The sequence below is a fragment of the Pseudopipra pipra genome, chromosome 9 (assembly GCF_036250125.1).
Source record: "Pseudopipra pipra isolate bDixPip1 chromosome 9, bDixPip1.hap1, whole genome shotgun sequence".
Taxonomy (NCBI): domain Eukaryota; kingdom Metazoa; phylum Chordata; class Aves; order Passeriformes; family Pipridae; genus Pseudopipra; species Pseudopipra pipra.
Window position 1 is genome coordinate 5,309,752 of NC_087557.1, and position 21,916 is coordinate 5,331,667.

General features: G+C 42.5%; 1 protein-coding gene across 3 annotated transcripts; it reads left to right on the plus strand.

Annotated features, from left to right (window-relative positions):
- The first annotated feature begins 230 nt into the window (after positions 1 to 230).
- NUF2 (NUF2 component of NDC80 kinetochore complex) lies at positions 231 to 13,927 on the plus strand. Of its 3 annotated transcripts, none has more exons than XM_064664271.1 (13): positions 231 to 437; positions 1,377 to 1,451; positions 2,838 to 2,914; positions 3,564 to 3,625; positions 4,532 to 4,629; positions 5,060 to 5,133; positions 6,341 to 6,437; positions 7,350 to 7,412; positions 8,274 to 8,411; positions 9,149 to 9,289; positions 10,095 to 10,270; positions 12,262 to 12,397; positions 13,049 to 13,927. In XM_064664271.1, the coding sequence occupies exons 1-13, from the start codon at positions 315 to 317 to the stop codon at positions 13,196 to 13,198; spliced, it is 1,410 nt and encodes a 469-aa protein (XP_064520341.1). In that variant the 5' UTR covers positions 231 to 314; the 3' UTR covers positions 13,199 to 13,927. The 3 variants fall into 3 exon arrangements, with proteins under 3 accessions (XP_064520341.1, XP_064520342.1, XP_064520343.1); XM_064664273.1 differs by having other exon boundaries at positions 325 to 437; positions 1,377 to 1,470; positions 13,049 to 13,243; XM_064664272.1 differs by lacking the exon at positions 1,377 to 1,451 and having other exon boundaries at positions 239 to 437; positions 13,049 to 13,243.
- Positions 13,928 to 21,916: the final 7,989 nt, after the last annotated feature.

Consider the following 21,916-nt stretch of genomic DNA (forward strand, 5'->3'; position numbering starts at 1 on the left):
GCACGCTGTGATGTCCCCACAGCTCTCCGCTGTCAGCCGCGCCCGAACGCAGCGCGCTGGCCCCGCCCCTCCCCTCACGGCCAACGGCCGCCGCGGGGGCGGGGCCTCCACAAACCACGCCCCGCCCTCCCCGCGACGGCGCGGCGACGGATAGGGCGGGGGCTCCCCAAGCCCCGCCCCTCCAGCGGCAGCGCGGCCGCTGATAGGCCGGCGGGCGGTGCGGGGGCGGCGCGCGGGGCATTCAAGCGGCGGGCGGGCGGCGGCGCGGCCGTTGTGTCCGGGGTTCGGGCTGCGCCTCCTCCGCCGCCGCCGCCATGGAGACCATGACTTTCCCCCGCTACAGCCCCGACGAAATCATCAACTCCCTCCGCACGTACGTCCTGACGGGCGCCGAGGGCCGAAACCTGGTCAAGAGCGACCTGTTCGGCACCCCCAAGGTGGGTGAGGCGGCGCGGGGCGACTCCGCGTGTCCCCCCTTCCCCTCCATCCCCGTGTGTCACAGGGCGCTGCCCCGGCCCGTGTCACCGCGGGGTGGGTGCTCCGGGGCTGGTTTGGAGTCCCGGGGCTCTTCTCGCCTCTCGGGCCTCGCCAGGAAGTGGGGGTGGTGTCATCACAGTACCTGGCCTGTCTTTCCTAGTTCTGTGGGAACTGGGTTAAAATAGCGGCAGTGGTTGGTAAAGTCTCATAGTTCCAATAGTTTGACTGATAAATCAGTGCTTTAAATCGGCCCCGGCTTATAAACCCATCCCTGCTTCACCCTCTTTCTTCTTGTGTCGCTCCGACCATTAATGTTGCTGTTAATGAGTGTCCTCAGCGGAAGAAAAGTGGCTTTAAAGTGGAATTGGTGCCTCAAGGTGGCTCCCTGTGCTTGTGCCTGTGGAGGGAGGGGTCTGGCCCTAGTTGCTTCAGAAATGACAGGATGATGGTTTTTAAGAAACAAAATTGATAATGGATTAGAGCTATAAATGCAAAACTATTTGGCTTATAGGTATGTTCTTTTCCCGTTTGTTTTAGTATTGTGATGAAGAGCACTCTTTGCTACAAGATTATAGTTTATGTGACTTTTTTTTTTTTTTTAGGTTTTTTGGTGTCACCTGGTTTGAAAACTGCTCAATGAGCAACAATCTAATGAAAACTGGGCCTGGCATACATAGTCAGGGCTGTACTTGTCTGAGCTGCCTGCTGTCCCTTAAAACTGAATCATGAGCAAGTATTGCTTGAACTGCAAAATACTGAGAAGTGAAACTTATTTGTCTTGGTGGCTCAGTGAAATCGGCCTCCCTGTGTTAAAGGCTGAACTAGTTTTTATGGCCTAGCCTGGGAGCCCTGAATAATCAAACATATGGAATACTGATTCATGTCCTTTCTTCCTGCAGCTTGACGTTTTACACCTGATTTACATGAGAATCCTGCAGAAGGTGTATGCAATCAACCTGGAGCACTTCTACGTGGTATGGCTGTGGTGGCAGGGTAATGGAATGTGAAAGGAAAAGAATATTGCCTTTAACAAGTGTCGAAGTTTCTCACTAGCAAATGGCAAGCAGCCTGGTGTTTTGTGTGTTGTAATTGCAGCAATGGGAGCTTAGGAATTCTGCCTCTGTTGCAGAAAACTTGTGTGTGGAGTGCCATGGGCATCTGAGTTTGTGTTCAGGGCAGTTTCTTAGACAGGAGTGGGATTGAAGTACTGCAGCACAGCCATCGGCATGGCTCGTTAACCAGAGGTAAATGAACCTGGGAGCATCGTCTGTGGGCTGTTGCTGAGGCCTTGAGAAGTTGCTTTGGTCATTGCTCTTCACCTGGATATTAATTTCAGCTCAAGATACCTGTAGGAATAATGGTTTTGTGGCTGTGCTGCCTCTAGGTTTGCTTCTTTTCTTTTTCCATGGAAAGTGGACTCCCTGCTTCACTGCAGGAACTAGTGGGCATGAAGAGGAGCTCACTTACCTCTGTAGGCTGTGAGGACAGGCTTTGGAGAGCTCTCTCCTTTTGTGGTTAAGCTGTGAATTTTGTTATTTGAGGTGCTGAGGGTGCCAGAAAGGTCTGTAAAGTCCAGGAAGAACTGGACAAGCTTAAGAAGGGACACCATGTCCAGCCTTGAAAATACATACTGTGTCCTTGGGCAATTGCCTTTGCCCACAGCTGGAGGAGGTTGGACTGATCTAGAAGGAAAGTAAGTATTGCTTTTAATATCTGATCATCTTCATTCTCCATTAACTGTGAGAAAAGTAAGGAGAGGCTGATAACTCGCAGTGAACAAGGTACTTGGTCTTCTGTCTATGTTAGGCAAGAACTGATGCCTGAAAATGAGAATAAGTAGTGTTGTCTCATGGCATTTTTGGATATGCTCTTCCCTTTCAGTTTATGTGCACAAGGCAACTGTTCTTCACAGGGCATGACATTAGCTGGGGTACTGTATCGTGAGATTTAAAATATAAGAAAAATGTGACAGTGTACCACTACTTTCTCATTTTGACTTCCTCATAAAACAGTTGATGTGTCAATTTTGGCATGTTTAAAGAAAAAGCTGCTTGCTGGTAGGTGTGTAATGCAGAGACTGTTGTCCTGCACCAGTTATGAACAAATGACAGCAGAGTTTAGGTTGAATTCCAGAGTTTGTAATGTTGCTGCTTTAGTTATTGTTGTCTTGTGTGTTTTTCGGACAAAAATGACAGTGATTAACTTGATGACACTTTTCAGACTTTAATATATGTTCCCTGTGGATGGGAAGACAATCCTCAGAGAGTGTAACCTATTGGAATTATCTTATGCTGTGGAAACCTGTGTAGTTTTTGTTATAATTATTCTCTACTTATGCACTGACTCTCTTTACTCTTTAGATGCCAGTCAATGTTGACATAATGTATCCCCAGATATATGACGGCTTTCTACCTGTCTGCAATTTGTATATTCACATGTAAGTAAAAGATGCTGCATCTGTTCAGTTGCTATTTTTTGTAAAAGTCCAAGTTTTTAAGAGCTTTGGGGTTTTATGCCTTTGTGCTGATGGTGATTCCACTGCTTGCTGGCTTTGAGCAAAGTGAAATTTGCAGATGAACAGGGGGCAGCAATATTTGATAGAGCAAAATTCCTATCTTGTAAAAGTGAATGGGTTAAATAATCCAACCTCACCAAGCTGGAGCACAAATCCATACTTGGAGTGGCTGGAGGGTCATCATTACCTAGAGCAGAAATCTTATGTTCCTGCTGTGTAAATTTGCTGTCTGAAGTCTGTTGGAATCTTGTGAGTGTTATAGACTTTAAGCTTTATTTCAGTTGTAAGGGGAGAATTGACTAATAGTTAGGTGTAGGAGTTCCCTAATTAAGCTGAAAAGTTGTTCTACAGGCAAGTATTTTGTCAATTGAAATATCTGAGATGCTGTAAGAATGCAAACTATTAATGCTGATCAGTGTGTGGAGTCCTGCTGTGTTACTCTCCTGAGACTTGTGCTTGCAGTGCAAATGCTCTGGGATGAGAGGACAAGACATGTTTTGTAGTAAATGGTTATGGCACAGAAGCTGAGTAATGGTCACCACAGATGAGGTGTGTCTCGTTTTCCTTGCAGGGAGCGCTTGCTGCCGGTGTGCCGGATTAATGATTTCCAAATTGCTGATATTTTAAACCCAAGTAAGCAAGTGCATTATAATTCTTGGGTTTCCTGGGGTGGTGGGTGTTGCTTGATATCCAGGTGCTTTTTCTTATTTGGCATTACCAGATGGACATCTAGTATGGTCCCTGGGTTCCAGCTCCTCTTCTGACCCTTGTGGTGGCCCTTTGACAAGTTGGTTCTACTGAGCAGTTCTTATTCCTTTTGTAGGCTGATCCAGGTCAATAACTGAGGGCAGTTTTAAATGCTATGAGTCTGTTGAACTGCTGGTCTGGAGAGTGGACTGTGACACACTTGAAATAGTGTAAGAATAGATGGTAATGAAAATTACCCTGACAACTTTGGAACCCTGTAGGATTTCTTATGCTGATGCCTGTGTAGGAAGTGATTGGATTTTTGCTTCACCCTTTTAAGTACCCAGCTGTGGTGACTCTGCTACAACACAAACAACTTGGAAAAGATTGTTGTGAAGAACTCTTTCACTTCTGGATCTGTCTTGAATAAAACATATTTGTAATAATCTTTCACATTGCTTGGAATAAACCCAAGAAGTCCCTGCAGTTCAAATTGCTGCCTTCAGTTAGTCTGAGAGTTACAGAGAGGTTATCTCCTCGGAGTTGTAGTTCAAGATTGACACTCCTTCTCCCTGCCTTCTGTTTTAATGGGAGGCTGTGTGTTAACAGTCTTTTACCCAGGTGCCATTATTCATTTGCTGAATTGGACAGAACTGCTAAGAGTTTCCAACTAGCTTGGTGCTAGTTTTTGTGTAGTCTGAAATCTTTCCAAGGTGAGCAGGGGAAGAACTAATTTGAATTCTGTTTTGTAATTTCTGCCTCTTCTCTGAACTATATTTTGCCCAAGTTTTCATAAGCAACTGCAATGCATGTGGAAACCAGCACAGTGATATCTTGCAATTCCTGTTTCAGAAACAAAGAGGACTGTTCGCTTCTTGAGTGGCATCCTTAACTTTGTAAACTTCAGAGAATTCCGGCGTCAGGTCTACTTGGAGTTACAACTGAACTATGTAAGGCTAGGTGCTGTGTTACTCCAGATGCCTATTTCAGTATAATTAATGTTAACCTAGAAATGGGAGCATAAAGGCTGTGGTTTAACTTCATGTTTATGTAACATGTTGGAATTTTAAATGTAGCCAAGTAGTATAGGAAGGTACCAGTTACTACTTAGGATATTACTGAAAGGGTTTGAGTTTTTTTTCAATAATTATTTGATAGTTTAGCCTGGTAAGTGGAGGACTGACACTTTGCATTGTTTTGAGAAAAGATGGGTGAAATGGTCAGTGGGCTGAAGCTTGAATTGTAGGTGGCTTCTCTTCTGGATATCTCAGCAGTTCAGAGATGCATTTCATGCAAAATAATGATGAGCAAAGCTAACAGAAGCTCAGAGAGAAGCTATATTCCTCTAAAATAAAAAATATCTGAATATTTAATTTGCAGAAAACAGCTCTGGAGAAACACCAGCAACTGGAGGCTGCGAATCGTGAGGCAGCAATGAAGCTGGAGAAACTGAAGTGAGTATGAGGAGTAAGCACCAGGAGAGGCACTACTTGACTTGGCTGTTCAGGCTGGATCAATGGGACAATGCCAGTTGTGTGAGGTTCAACAAGGCCAACCAAGTGTGGAGTCCTGCTCTTGGGTCATAATAACTCTGTGCAATACTACAATCTTGGGGAAGAGGGGCTGGAAAGCTGCTGGACAGAAAAGGACCTGAGGGTGCTGATCAACAGCAGATGAACATGAGCCCAGGTGGGCAAGAAGACCAGTGGTACCTGGCTTGTGTCAGCAAAAGTGTGGCCAGCAGGACCAGGGCAGTGATTGCTCCCCTGTGCTGGGCACTGGTGACACCACAAATCCTGGGTTTAGTTTTGGGCCCCTCACAACAAAGACATTAAGGGGCTGGAGTGTGTCCAGAGAAGGGCAGTGGAGCTGCTGAAGGATCTGGAGCACAGCTGAGGAAGCTGTGGGTGTTTATTCTCTGCAGGCAGAGAATGAAAATGAGTTTGGGAATATATGGCTGCTTTGAGAGAATCCTGTTATTTGTATATTGGGGACTAGGGTGAAACTTTTTGCTGTTACAGTTAGTTTGTAATGATGTCTTTATCCCTTCAATAGCTGTAGGAAGCCCATTTTTAACTTAATAGATGGGTAAAGTCATCTGCCTTAGTTATTTGACATGTTTGCCACAATCTCTGTTTCAAGCCATTTAGTCCTGCTGCCTGTGTCTTTGCACCATTAAGTTTTGTTTTTGTTTGTGGGTAATAGGATGAAGAGATGGCTAGTTTCCAAGATAGCTTTCAAAACAAAGTGTTTTTTTCTGACAGCTGCTTTTGGTGTGTGCTACACAGCAGGTTTTCTAGCTAGTATAGGTCTACCTTGATACAAGCTGTTTCTGTGGCAGGCAATATTATTCAAATTTCATAAATGAAAATTACCACAAAAATTGATGGGAGTGTTGTTCTTTTGTGCTTTGCTTAATGTGATCTTTGAACTTAGTCCTCTTTTGTGCTTGTACCACTTCTTGCCAAAATAGCCCTTTAGATTATGCTTCGAAGTCTTGCAAGCAAAGGAAAATAAGATGTATTAATTTGAGGCTGTCTTGCTCTGTTTACTAAAGTTACTGACTGTAAACTCTCTGGAGAGAGTGATTGTTGTATCTACTGTACTCTGGCTTGACTGTAATGATGCTGAAGCTGTGCAATATCTTTATTTCTCACTTAGCACCGTTCCAGCTGAACATCAAGAAGAGGTCAAGCAGCTGACAGAGAGCATTCGGGACCTGGAGCACCTGCTAAGGCAAGACTATCGCCGGAAACAGGTATCATCTTGTTAGATATTTCTCTGAAACACTGCTATGACTTCGAATTGTGGCTGTTCCTCACTTCTGTTGATTTTGTTCCCTTACCTGTAACATAGGAGGAGACTTTTCTGACTTAAAGGTCATTGCAACACAATGCTGTGTCTGGCCCCTCTTCATTTTGCTTTAAGGAATGTGAAACATTCTTGAAATCAGACCTGGGGAATACAAAAGTATATTCGGCTCTTTCTTTTGGAAATTACTTGGGAGATACCTGTGTTACTATTTGGAACTGTGATGTGTATTTTTCCTTTTGTTTTCCATCTGAATTTAGAGAATTGGAACAGGAGGTGAGCCATGGCAAGAAATGAGGCCTAAGAAGGGTTACCCAAGGGAATGCCTGGCAAAAAGAGTGGGGTTAATTGCAGGGGTAACTTTTCAGCAATGGAAACTTGCCTCTAAGGTCTCATGTGTAACCTTTTCAGCTTCTTTTTGGGGGAAAAAAAAGCAATAATCTGTGGTTAGGGTTTTTTATGTCAAGTCATGTCTCTACTATTAATATTATTAACCATATGCTTGATTTCTATATTATTTGGAACTTTAAATTAGATTTTTTCTTTTCCTGAAGAACAGGGCTTCTGTCAAAGAAGGTTGTGGGGGTATAATAATGCTAGGGTCAGTAGGAATAGAGGTAGTCAGTCTTATCCCTGTTCCTAGCTACCTACTGCTGGCTACACCCCTCATGCTCCCAGTGGCATTTGCAACAACATCCTTCTTTCCTGCCTTTGAAGTCTTACAGACTCCAGTTTTGTCTGCTGGTTATGACACTCCAAAGGACCCATAAATGGGATTTCTCCTGTAGACAGGTCTGATAGAAAGGTAAAGCAGGTAGCAGTTGCAGAGATGCTTATTTAAAGCTTGTTGCTTTTTTAGACAGCTCTGCAAGAAGTGATTTCACAAAAGAAGATGGATATTGCTGAGAGTACCCGAAAACTGGTAAGTACACCTCTGTGTAGGTGCAGGATGTAGCTTCCATCTCAGATCAACTAATAGATCACCTCTCTTTCTAGGATAAAATTTTTCTTGGAGGTAGGTAACTTTCAGGTGGTGATCATTAATTTTCTAAAGAAAATGACTCAGCTTATTTTTTCCCTTCCATAGGAGCTTTACTGCAGAAGCTGGTTTTGTTGTTAACTTTAAATACACATCTCTACAATGTCAAGCTCTCTGGGTTCAGGAAACTGATAAAGGGCAAGAAATCTGGACTTCTGAGAGGCCATGGGCTTACCTTAAGTGCACAAAGTGGGCTAATGAGGCAGGACTGACCTCATTTGTGGAGACAAAACAGGAGGTTTTGAGAGGTTGCACAGGAAACTTTTTGTTCTTCTACTAGGCTAATAGAGCTGGCTCTGAAACCCTCCAGTGACTGCCTAGGTGAGGTATTCTGAGGGAGAGCTGCTAGTAACACACCAAGCTGGATGGGGCTCTGAGCACCCTGGTCTGTGGAAGGTGTCCCTGCCTGTGGCAGGGGGTTGGAATGAGATGATATTTAAGGTCCCTTCTAACCCAAACCATTCTAGGATTAGCTGGCAGACTCCTTGTGGAGTACTAGTTAACTGCAGTTATTGTGACTTAGTATTTGCACCCCTGTAAGCAAGATAGGGAAGCAAAACGGACTGTTATCTGCTTTGAAATGTTAATGCTGTCTAGAGGAATTTATTCTTAAAACCTCTTAATGAGGAATGACTACAGAGCAAAGAACCTGTCTAGTTATAAGATCTTGGCAAACAATGCTATACAATTCCTCTTTGTTCACCTAATTGCTAATATTGAAAGTGTGTTTGTCTTGTTAACCAGAATGACCTTAAAGTGGCTATGGCTACTTTGAAAGAAGAACAAGAGCAGCTGAAATCAAAAATCGTGGAGAGTCCAGAGGAGCTGAAAAATTACAAAGAACAGATGAAAGAGACTGTTAAGAAACTGAAGAAATCCAAGGTGAGGTTTTCCTCTGTCCACACAAGGAGGTATTCTATTAGAAAAAGCACATGTTTTACTGAGCTGTCATCATCTAGAACTGCTTTTTGAATGACATGTAGTAAAACATCAACAGAACAGTTGTTAGTCCGAAATGAAATCATAACTTCAGAGAACTGAAGGTTCATAATGGAGTTGGTTGTTTATTTTTGATTTTTTGTTTGTCTATTTTTGGTTTTTTTTTTTTTTGCTTTTGCTGGTGGCTTCTTCTTTTAAGCAGGATTGCTGTCAGTGCTACTTTTTCCTCAATGAGTAATTGTTTATTCGTGAGGCTAGATGTAGAACTCTTGAATCTGTAATGCACCTGTCTGGCTGTTCGCTCTCAAGAGATGACAATATTTGATAGCTCCCAAATGCCTTTGGATTTAGAATATGTGCTTGGTAATGGTTCTTTTATCATTCACTGTTTCTGGAATTGATGGCTGTCTCCACTAGTATGCTAATCACTGAGTTCCCTTCCTAGCTTTTTTTATTTTATTTTAATGTCCAGTCTTTTAATTTTTGTGGTTCATGATTGTTCATGCCTCTTTAGGTATTTTTGTTCCAAAGGTGTAAACTTAATATCTCATTTCAATAACTGTTAAATGTTACTTCTAGTGTCTGGTAAACAATGAGGGTATGGGTATAAAAGTCAATATGCTTTAATTCTATATAAAATAACTCCAAAGCTGTTTATTAATAGTCTTTTCTCTTTAAAGGAAGAAATTACTCAGAAATATGAGAGTTATAGAGACTTAGTTGAGATTCTGCCATCGTGCCAACTGGAGGTGCAGTTATACAAAAAGAAGATGGAAAGACAAGGAGCAAATGTGGAGAGACTGGCCAGTGTATTATCAGAGGTTTGTATTATCCAAAATTACATCTGATTAGGGTGAATTTAATGTCTAAGCAAGACAGGTGATCATCAGTAGATGTCTGTACTGTGAAAGTTTCCATCTCTCCTCTTCCCTGTAAAGAAGGAATTTGGAAAACTTGAAAATGTCATTCTTTATAATGTCAGTAAAACATTGCTGCTGCTTTCCTGTGTGGCACTAGCTAATGTACTATGCACTAGCTATTGACCACTTTGAATAGTCAAAGCCTTGGTTGCCATAGAAACCTGACCTAAAATAGTTTGAACTGTCTTGGGGTTGTTGGTAAGAAATGATGGAAGAAGAAGAGTGAAATCGAGTTTCTTCTGCCTCGAGAGTGGAAACTAAGAGCAAAAAAATTGCTACTTCAGGAAGAGTCATGTCTTAAGTGCCCTTACTAATATTACTAAGGCAGACATTCTGTGATGAAGTGTTTGTCACAATACAGTACCTTGCTATTTGCTACTTGGTTTTGGGAGAATGCAATTGTTAGGAGCATTTGAAAAATGCTGTGCAGTCTTTTTGGGTATTTGTATAGCATGTGTTCCAATTACTCTGGGCAAAGAGTTAGCAGAAGTCACAGTAACTTCTGAAAGTCATTTTAAGTAATGAGATCTTGTCCATTTGGATGTATTTATAATCAGATAAAGAACTGGTATTTCACTGGGAGAATGAGTCAGCAGTCATATTTCCAAAAAGCAGCAACCTAGTTCTAATCTTAGTACACTAACAGGGAATGTTATCTTGATTATTTTTCCCTTATCGAATTTATTTTTGTCCTTATGTACTCCAGGTCAGAAATATTGAGGACCAGAGTGACAGTGCTCAGATAGAGCTGAAAAGGGTGAAGACAGATGAAATGTCCCTAAAGAGACTGGTCACTGCAAAACGTGAGGCGCTGGCTACGATCGAGCTAAAGATACAAAAGAAGCGTGAAGATGTTGAGCAGCACAAGTGCACTGTGCTTGAGTAAGGATGAGTTGATGTTTCTGCCTGATGCTGCTTTATGTCTTCTTTATGTGCTGCCAAAGTTCATGTCTGGTACAAACACACAGCTTAGCAGTAAGAAGAAAATGAGCAGTGTGGGACAGCTTTGTATGAAGACCAGTGATGCTTCAGGCAGGGACTTGGGGTCTCAAATCAATAATTGCAATGTGACTTGACAGCAATTCTTTTATTGGAGCACTAATTTAATTTATAATGCTTATTCTTGATTCTTTTATCTTCTTAAAGAGAATGTCACATTGGGATAATTTTCCAACTTATCAGACTTCAACAAAGCCCCATTTGCCTTTCATGAATTTTTCATAATTTCCCTTGCCACTTTTGCTCATTATCAAAGATGTTCGAGACCCATGGGGAAATGGGGCTCTCATCTTGGAGGAGCATTATCCTGACATGATGCTTCTGAAACAAAAGGAAAAGTGTCATTTGATCAAAGCCTCTCAGCCCCTCTTCCTTCCTCCCGTATGCTAAAGGCAGGTTGCACGGCCGTGTTTGCAGCACGTCAGTCACTCCTGCAGCAGCAAACTGCAGCCTTGTAAGGTCGTGGCTTCACTGTGAGATTAGAAGAGCTGAACTGTTATAGAGAATTTATTACATAACAATTTTTCTTCTTTTTTTTTTTTGTACATGGATAGAAAAGGGAATGTGGAAAATTATTGGCTGAGTAGATTAACTGTGACAGAAGAGAGCTTCTTCCACAGAGCTGAGAGAGTCAAGGAAGATTTAGTCATGCTTAAGGCTTGTGTGGTCTGTAGAATGGCAGAAATATTCCCAGGCTGCCTTTGCTCCCTATTTAGTGTGTTGTACCAGCTAAAGGAGATTATTTGGAAGGGAAATAGGTTGGACATTAGGAGGAATTTCTTCACAGAAAGGATGGTTACAAATTGGAATGGTCTGCCCAGAGAGGTGGTGGAGTCAGTGGCCCTGGAGGTACTTAAGGAAAGACTTGGTGCCCTGGTCTAGTTGTCATGGTGGTGTTGGGTCAGAGGTTGGACTTGATGATCTCAGAGATCTTTTCCATCCCAACTGATTCTGTGGTTCTGCGATAAAGAACAAAAATAATATAATCTAATGCTTCTTTATGTCAAAAGTTGCTGCTGATTTCTGGTTTTAATGTGTTAGGTATTTCCATTGAGTGATAAAATTAGATACTTTGATAAGCAAGAGGGGAAGGGAGGTGACCTTAGTTTGAAGATAAGAGTTTTTTTGGTGAATAAGAGAATGTGTCCTGACTGTTCCCTTGAGGTAGGAAGGTGTAAGTGGGCTCTTGCTAAGTACGAGTTATTTCAGCTATTCTTTACAGAAAGCTGTTGCTACAATTCCAGCTGTATTTATTGTACAAATGCTTAGGGCAAACTGGTAGGTGGGTTTTACACTTGAAGTCAGAGTAGATCCCCTGTTCCCACACTCACCCTTTGCTGATGATGTGGCAGCTCAGCTGGAGCTACTTGGATCTACCTGCATGCTGGGGAAATATTATTTGGTCCTTGGGACACAGTGGAATGATGGACTGGAAGTTGCAGGTAACAGATGTAGATGTATAGGATTAGAGTTTGGTGGGGTGGGATCTAGGGCTAAGGAAAATGTGTGACATCCAGTTATGCTGAAACATCAAGTGCAGCTGTGTTGCTTTTAACCTGCATCACTCCAAGACAGGAAGGCAATGTCCAGCTGTCTGTTGGGTTTGCTCCACTGAGGTCACTTGAGTTGCCTTGATTGGCAGCAACTGAGGATCTTCAACATCCTCCTTTAACTCCACTTTGAATTTCCCTTCTTGTACCTAAGTTGTTCTAGTTTAAAAATTGGATTAATTTCCAAGCAAGTAAGTTCTATACATTGTTTCTGGAAGCTACTAGTTTCATGCTCCTAAAATGAAAGCTTTGGTCCTGGTGGGGTTAAGCTTAATCTAGAAGGAGTCAAATGGCTCAGTACTAACTTTTTGCTCTCACCTTTAGATATTGTAACAAAGTCCAGGAGAAGAGAGGTGCTGTATATGATAAAGTGATGGCCATTCACAAGGAAATCCAACAGACGAGGTACAAAATTGAGGAGCTGAAGGATAATGCTGGGAAAGAAGCAATGAAAGCCAAGGTGAGGTTTCTTTACTCCCTCCCCACAAAGGAATCCTCTTTTTGGTAAAAAATCAAAACTAATTTTTAACTTGAGCTGTGTACATAAAGGAACAGTTACTGTAGTATGGGCAGTACAATAATCCTCTCAACAGCCTCTCTCAAGCACAGGACCACCTGCCATATCACAAATACTTTCTTCCTAGAGTTTTATTAAGATGTCTGTCAAACTCAGCTTTGGAAAGAGGCAGAAATCCTGATGGGTTGAGAGTGAGGGATCACAGTTTGCCTGTAGCATCTCATCCTATCTCTTCATTACTGAAGTACTGTCCATGCTGGGAAGTCACAGTGGCAGAGACCTTGGAGACACAGGTTAACACAGAATAGGGCAAGGAGTGGTGTGAATACTGGGCTAGTGATGTTTGCTTGATCATCTTAGTGTTGTGACCACTAGAGTTCCAACAGAATTGCAATAATGGAATTTTGTTTGTGGCTGCTCTTATTCTTCTGGTGTAACTCCCCTGTGTTTTGTGAGTGCTGCTTCTTAAGCCAGGGAGTAGATACCTTTGAAATCACTTGAGTCCACAACATCACTCACTTAACATTTATGCTTGATAAGGATTTAACTTTGCTGATGGATTTTTTTTTTTTCTTCTTTACCTTCTCCTTCCAGGAAATACACCTAAGTTTGAAGGCTGCATTGGAGAAGTGTCATGAATCTCTCATTAAGACAGCGAAGAGTTTCGAAGCCTCAAGAAAAGAGAGAATTGCTGAACTAAAGAAAGGGCTGCTTAGCATTCAGTCTCCTGGAAGTAGTCACTAAGCCTGTCTGCACTTGTGTTCCACTTTCATTATGTTTGTCCTCGTACCTGAACTCAAGAGCTTGTGCTTTGCATGGGGTGGATAATGATTCCAGGCAAAAGCCAGCTTTCTCAAAAACCATGTCAGAACACGTTTAGCTTTGTAGGCAGATCCTGATGTCATGAGCTCACTAGCATGGATAAGAAAACACTCAGTTTCTATTGTTTCAGTCAGTACCTGGTTTTAGTGGTAATACTGCAATTCTTGCTAACCCCAAATTGCTCAAGACTTTAGACAGAATCCTGATTTTTGTAGCAACTGTTCTGTAAGCTTTGCTCTGGGAAGACCTGGTGCCTTGGTGTGGCCTGAATGTATGGACTGTTCAAGATAAGTCAGTAACAGGTGATATTCCACTACCATTACTCAATTAAGATGAAATCCTGACAGAGCAGTAGCATCCATGTAAATGCCAAGTTGCTCTCATGACAAATATTGGTAACTGTAAACACACAGGAGTATCATTTTAGTTAACAGTACAGTCCCACTCAATCCTTGAACTTATTTCTGCTCTGTGGGGTATTGAACCCCCATCTGTGTTTATTAAAATGTCTATGTTAGGGTTCTTAATTCTCTTAAATTTTAGATTGATATTTTGTACCTTAAGTTGTGATGGCACCCAGTGTGCCACAGTGGTTTTAATTATTTTGAAAAATGTTCCTTTTTACAATATTTGATAAAAGGATTAATCCTTTTTCTCTTGTCTCTTCCTTCTCTACTCCTCTAACTGACTGGGCATAACATTTCAATTGAAATACTTTGCTTTGTACATTTTTAGGAATGTGTGCTACACAGCTTTTTATGATGGAAGGAGGAGGAGGATTCAAACCATCTTTCTAGTTTTGATTCTTCTCCATCTCTTATTAACTAGAGGTGTTTCCAAGTCAGTCAGAGACAGCAGGTGATCCTTGCTTCTAAAGCTCTCACTGAGGCATCAAACCCTCCTAGGGTTTTGCTCTGAGGTTTTTTTTCCTTGCACTGTAGCATAGAATTGTTTAGATTGGAAAAGCCCTCAAAGACTGAGTCCAACCATTAACCCAGCACTGCCAACCCCACCACTAAACCGTGTCCCCAAGTGCCACAACTACACTTTTAAATACCTCCAGGGATGGGGACTCCACCACTTTCCTGGGTGTGAGACATTTCAGAGGAAGTCAGTGTTAATCTGCAAATTTCAACCTAGTAAAAAGCTTCTCATAGTTTGCCCATTTCTGTCAAATATAGTCTGTGTGATAGGTGTGTGTGTGTGGCAGCATTTATGTTTTTAAGTGAGCATACTCTTCATCCCAACAGTTCTGTTGTGTTGTGCAGAGTTTAGGGAAAGAGTAACTGCTAAGGTGGTTGATTTCTTCCAAGAGCTGAAGATGCTAAGTATGTAACAGGCACAGAAAAATTCTCTTTGGGGTTCATGCTCTAGGCCACATGTGGAATAATCATGTTCTGGGTATTGTACTTCAGAAGTGAGTTTTAAATGAATATCTCCTCTTGTGCTGTGTATTAAAACATTGTTCTTCACATGCTCCACTCCTTTGCCATAGCATGGATTCTAGTGTAACATGGATACTATCTATGGGAAGGTGTGGCTTCTCATTGCAGTACTTACAATGAACTTGATGCCTGTGCAAAATGCTGTGGTAATTTCTAGGTATCTCCAGCCTTACAGTACTATGACATTTAAAGACAGATGACTTCATAAAGTTTTCCCTGAGCTTTCTTGTGATATCCCTGCTTCTCATGTCAGTCTAGCCTATATCCCAGCTTGACAAGATGCTGGAAGCCAAGCATTTCTTCTTTTAACTTCTCTGAGAATTTTGGGGTGTGACTTAACTTTTTTTATTTGGTGATGCTCTAGAGATTCAAAATGGTATTCTATAGACTTGGTATTCTATAAATATTGCAGTAATATCTCCTTGCTCATAAATACTGTTTGGAGGCTGCACTCCACAGCCTGGATATTGCAGCAGCTCTTGGGAGATTCCCAAAAGCTTCCAATAGGTACTGCAAGGGATTACTCCAGCCAGCAGATGAAGATTCCTAGGCTGGAGAGATGATGCTTGTGTATCCCAGTGACCAGGAGTTTGCAGCCCAAAGAAAAAGCTGGATTCTGGTTCCTGCTCTCAGGAGTTTTGTGACTCTGGCTGTTGGGTAAAATAAAAGGCTGCAATTCATGAAGAAAGAAAACTATTGATTCCCAGGGACAGATTTTTGTATTTCCAATAGGCTCTTGTACCTTCACAGCCACCTGTCTATTTTTACCTAAAGTACTTATAAATAAAACATAAGCAAAATGTATTTTATCTAGAGATAATTGATTCCTAGGTGTGAGTCTACTGCTGCTTTTCAAAAAACTTCTATCCACCACGAACCATATGGCAGTGAGGGGAATTTAGTGTGGCCTGAAGAGCAGTGAAGGAAGGAAGGATGGCTTTGCTAAGGCAATACAGCTCTCTTTCCCTCAAGAGGGCAGTGTTAGTCAAAATTTTCTTGTTGGTTTTTTTTTTTCTTTTTCTTTTTTTTTTAGTTTTTCTGTCTATACTACTGCTTAAATGTGCAGCTGAATTTTTTTTGCACATGCTTAAGTGTAATACATAATGTACGACATAAATTGTAGCACGTTTGCATTGTACTGCTTGGACTGGCCACACTTGTTTTGAAATACGTTGAGTTACGAGCAGTATTCTGTAAGCAGCTTTTAAAAGAATTTAAACCAACATTGGTATCTCTGCAAATAGAAAAAGTAGTGGTAAGATGGGAAGTGTGTGTGAAGCTTAGATTATGGCTTGGCACAGCAAGTGAGCACAAAACTTGAAGAGGCTGTGTGATACCTTTTCCCCACAATGCTGCTGCTTTCCTTGGGAAGGAAGGAATCCTCTTTATCACTCCTCTGTTTTGCCTTTACTCCAGAGCGTGGCTGCAAAGATCTTTAGAGCTCTGTCTCTGAAGCCTGATTTCTGTTAGGCTTTGGGTGAGGAGAGCGGGGCTGGGTTAGGTGAGCAAGGGTTGTATTTTCACCTCTGAGACCCTCTTGCTGGGGTATGGGATGAGCTGGAAGAGGAGCTGGTGTGCTGGCCACTTGGTGGGGATGTCGGCTCAGAGAGTGGCTGTGGATTCATGTTCCATTTCTGCCACGCCAAGCCAAAGGAAACTTGCTGAATCTGCGGCTTCAGGATCACAGCTTTGCAGCTCGACACTCATATATTCTAGGACTGGCCAGGACCAGGTAAACTAGAAGTTAAAACTTACTGGCATGTTTCCACCTAAGGATATGACCCTTTTTGCTGCCTGTCCCTGATGGACTTTGCCCTACAGTGCTGCTTTTTGGGTTTGGTCTCACTTGCTACATCGAAAGTACGTGAGTGGAGCTGTTGAAATTTGGAGGTAAACGCTCCAGGCAATACCTTGGGTGAGACAGGTCCTTACAAGTACCAAAACACAATCACTAGAGGTGGATGTTGTTGACTCTCGGAGAAGGGAGGTTGTAGGTGTGTTTTTTTTCACCGAATAAAGCCTCAGTTTTATTACCATGAGGCTTTTGTCTCTTTTTCCCCCGAGCAGAAAAGAGAGCAAGGTGTTTAAGGAGCACAGTTTCCTAATGGGTAACACATCATGCAGTACTTACTGCAAAAAAAGATTTCGGAGGTTGGGACAGTGATATTGTGAAAGGCAATGCACTGAAAAATGTACTTGCAAAGAAAAATTGGCATTAGAGGGAAAAAAATGTTGTTTTTGCAAGCTGCAAGTCCAACAGGAGAGGACTGGGCGAGGCCAGTGTTTGTAGAAAATGAGCAAACAAAAGGAGGGAAAACCCAGGTTATATTGAGGTTTCCATAGCAACACAATACTTTTCCTGGAAAACTCAAATGATGAGATCTAATCTATCTGCTATTTAACTCTTGCATGAAGAGCCTTCTCCATTCTCGACTTACCTGTTCTCCTTCACAGCACCCTCTCTAGTGACGAGTGTGCTGCCACTATGCCATAGTGGTCTCCGTGGGGAATGATGTCCCTGGGACACAGCTGTTCCTGTTCTGTTCCCCTGTTCCAAAGCACATACAAAAGGAAAACCCTACGAGGCAGCTTGTGTGTGATGAACTGTGTGTAGGAATGACTTGCCAGGTGTGCTGATCCTGGGGAGCTTCAGTTCCCTGTAGATCCCACAGAGGATGGGCTAAGCTGGTACTGGGAAGTGGTACCTGTCAGGCAGGTACATTGCTGAGGTGTTCCACAGCCTGCAGGGTTTGCTGCATAAGGATGTGTTCTCCATGGAAATGACGCAGCTTAGTGCCTGTCTGAGGTCTGTGGAAAACTTTCTGCAACCATTTGGAGAGTTGAACACAGCAGCCTGTTTTTAAATTTGTGCCTGACTTAAATTTATACCTAGTATTCTGCCAGCTGAAAAGCCTCAGATTTGGGGAATGGGAATCCTTGATGGCAGGAGAGGTTTCCTGTGGAGAAGGGTGGAAGGGTGGAAGCTTTTACCTGACAAAAAGGACACCTGAGAGAATCAGTAGCATGGCAAAAATCCATGAGATTACTATTGATCTCAAATACGTAGAAAGCAGTGTATGTTCTTTGTTGAGAGAAGCAGAGAGAGTGGATGTGAGAGAACCCTCCTGGTACAACAGAGAGGGAGTGGATTCTGTTCTTCACCACCTGCCCCTGGCAGCACCACCCTTTGCTCCATCCTTGCCTCTGCTGTAGGCCCTGGCAGGCAAAAGGGGCTTGTTCTTGTAGGGATAATGGAAGAGGGGGAATTGCCTCCCTTTGTACCTGAGGTCCCCTGCATGGTAAATTATTACAAAGAGAGGGTGGTAAGGGAAGGCAGGTATCTCAAATGGTACTGAGTATCTTATCACAGAATCATGGAATGGTTTGGGTTGGAAGAGACCTTAAAGCTCATTCAGTTCCACCCCCTGCCATGGGCAGGGTCACCTTCCACTAGATGAGGTTGCTCAGAGCCCTGTCCAACCTGGCCTTGAACACTTCCAGGGATAGAGCATCCACAGGTTTCTCTGGGCAACCTGTGCCAGGGCCTCACCACCCTCATAGGGAAGAATTTTTTCCATACATCCAACCTAAATTTCTCTTCCGTCAGTTTGAATCCATTACTCCTTGTCCTCTCACTACAATTCCGTGAAATTATGTATGTGTATTTAACTGCATCTGGGGTGGAAGAGCTCCAAAGGAGTGAAACTTGGATACCAACTTGCAAGCTGCTCTTTTACCCCTTGCTAACACAGTACAAAAACTGAGGGCACATGAAGACTTGGGGAGACTTCTACTTATTTCTGGGACCCCCCCTCTGCATTTCTGTTGGTTGAAGCTGGAGTGCTGGTCATGTGCTGTGGCCTTTGTTTCTGATGCAGGTCTTATGACTGGGGGTGCAGTGCTGGGGTGTGTGGCAGATGTGCAGAGTGGGATATTTTCAGTCCCTTTTGTTAGACCCACTGCTTGGGTGGCCCTAAGTGAAGCAGAGAGAGCCCAAACCTGTGTGATCTCCCTGGTTCTGTGCTGCCTGATGGCTTTGGGGGGAAAGCAGAGCCTACAGAGTGGTGTACACTGGATTTCTGTGTGTAGATGGGTGTGTTACAGCCTTGTAAAGGCCCTGTCAGTGGCCAACCCCTGCAGTATTCAACAGAAACAATATTCTGTTTTAATTGGTGGGCTTCATGTTTTTTTTTCTCTCTGACTGGTTCTGTTATTAACCTGTTACTGCTTATCGAGCCCTGAAGATTTGTGGATAGAAAACAACCATCATTACGATATTTAAAAGAAAAACCAATTTGCAGGTGTTCAAAGAACAGTAATCCAGGTATGTGCCAGTAAATAGGAAGCAGTGCTTTAATATCTCTTAACAAACCATCCCCCATCTTTAAACATTTATTATATTTCCTCCTATTTCTCCTGACAGCCACCTGTTCAACTTGTGACCTGTTTGTAAAAATCTGCACACCTTCTATCAGAGGGATACACGCACTTACAAACTTCTGTTCTGTGGGCATTAAGTAAATTATTTCTTTAAGATCATATGGCAGATCTATAATTAATTAAACCCTCCATGATATTAGCGCAAAATAATTTAGCCTTTCTAAAAAGGTAAATGTAATTTGCCGATCTGGTATTTGGAAGAATGCTTTCCCCAAAATCAATTCCTTTAGTTTCCAGAGAATAGAAATGAGAAGCAATCTCATTTTAATTATATCTCTTTATTGCTAACAAAGGAATGATTTATGCAATTAAATTAACTGGCTAGAAAATTATTCTCAGCTGGGCTGTCCTAATTCTTTGCTTTCTGAATTGCAGGCTCTTACACTTCTCTATGTAGATTAATTTTTCTGATATGCAAACAATGCTCCTTGTGTTCATTTTTAACATTTTTTATTCACAGCTCCCCTTTTCTTAGTGTCAATGACATGAGTAATATTTGTGCACTGCTGGGCTCTGATTCAGGCCTTTTTATGTAGAAAGATTGGGAAAAAATCTTTTCTTTTGATTCTCATTATTGCAGAGCAAGGTTTTGAAGTTTTCTTATCTATTGCTGAGAAACAGCAGCAGGAACATGGAGGGACTGCAAAGACGTCAAAGGATGCAAACTTTTGAAGGAAAATGTATCAGCACTGAGGAGACAGGTGAATTTACAGTTAGTGTTAAGTAAGCATTTTTAATGTATTCCTCTTAAACCTCTGCCTTCTTGCATCCAGGCAAAAAGCTGAATGCAAGGGGAAAAAAAAAATAAGGCAGACTTATGCTGTACACAGACATAATAGGGAAAGAATTTGGGGTTTTATTTTTGCCTGGGATTACCTTGCAGCGGCTGGCCAGAACGTTAGCGAGTGATATTTGGGCTGAGGGGAAAATTACCGTGTAACAACACATTGTGACCATGTGCCAACACAGCCTGACATCCTCTGAATGGGGCATTGGTGTAATCTGCTGCTTTAAACCAGCAGTGAACATATTGCAGAGCACGTGTTGGCTCTGTCTGAGCTGTCCTGCCCTGTATCAGTGGAGATGTGTCAGCTGGTCAGGGTTTGCTGTGCTGGCACTCTTGAGCTGCTATCAGATGGCTTTAAACTGAAAGAAAGTAGGTTTAGATTGGATGTTAGGAAGAAATTCTTCACTGTGAGGGTGGTGAGGCACAGATCAAGCTGCCCCATCCATGGAAGTGTTCAAGGCCAGGTTGGACAGGGCTTGGAGCAACCTGGTCTAGTGGAAGGTGTCCCTGCCCATGGCAGGGGGGCTGGAACGAGATGAACTTTAATGTCCCTTCCAACCCAAACCATTCTAGGATTCTATGAAACAAAATGAGGTTTTTTTCTGGGTTGGAATCCGGTGATTTGGGCGTGGAAAAGTCTGCGCCATTGGGATTCTGAAGGCTTTTAAATTGCTGTAGGAAGGATCAAGCCATGATGATTTGGATAGGACAAGGAAGCACTATGAGAAAGGGAATCTTTCTTCTGGGCTGTGTGGCTGCTGGGTGGGTGAGTGAAGGGTGGTTGATGCAATGCCTATTGACTTGCAGTTGTTGTTATCCTCGAGGACACCACTGTAAAATCAGCACAAACTGAATTTGCTTAGAAAGTGGGATCACACTTATTGGAAGAACCTTTCTCAAAGAACTGTTGCCCTTGGCTTACTGTCAAAGAATGATTTTTTTGTTTTAAATTTATTATTATTATTTTTGGGGTTTTTTTCCCCTAGACCTGCAAACTCTCTGCACTGGGTTCAGTTCTCCTCTGTGAATACCTTGGCTCATACAGGAAAGAATCCCTTACAATGCCTGAGGAAGATGCTGTGGGGTGTGAATTTACCAGCAGCCTGTAGAGAAGGCTTTGAGTTCAATACTATCTAGGCTGTAGGAATGGCTAGAAATCAATAAGATGAAATTCATGACAAATGCTACCTTTAGGGAGGAAACATCTGATTAAAAAAATGAGAAACAGCTGCCTAGGCAAGCAGTACTACAGGGAAGGGTTTGGGTTCATAGTGAATCACAGATAAGTGAGTCAGGGATGTGCCTTTAAAAAGAAATCTTCTTCCTGGAAGCATTAATAGGAGTGTCATGAGCAAGTTGTGGGGTCGGAGGAGAGATATGACTACTTCTCTGTTTCTTGCTGAAGGCTGGCAGAACGTATCCAGCTTTGCAGGCTGCATTTCAAAAGCCAAAAATGGGAAAGAACTGGGAAATCACGATCTGTGGGATAAATAATGACAAGTCTTACAGAGGGAGAAAATTAAACTTCACTTACAGCAGGGGAAAATTAAGCTGATACCAGGAAAACCTTAACCATAATTTTCAATGTTCACCTATCAGCCTGCCAGAAAAAGACCTTGAACCCACTGGATGTGCCCCTTGGTCCCCCAACTCCACCTGCTTTTACTCTTAACTCCTGTTAAGCTCCTGTTCCCTGCTACCTGTGTCATTCTACTTTGGTAGCAAATTTCAGGGGCTGGTACTGAAAGCTGCTTCTAGTGATGACCAAAGGAAAGGTTTGACTTCCCAGTGCCAGAAATCCTTTTGGAACAAGCAATGTGTGTGTAAACATACAAGGAACAGAGCAAGCAACAAGGTGTGCTTGTAGTGGAAGGCAGTGAAAGATGAAGAAGGAAAATAAAATTAAAAAAACCCAAACCCAACAACAAACGAAACAAACAACCACAACTGTAAAAACAAAACAAAACA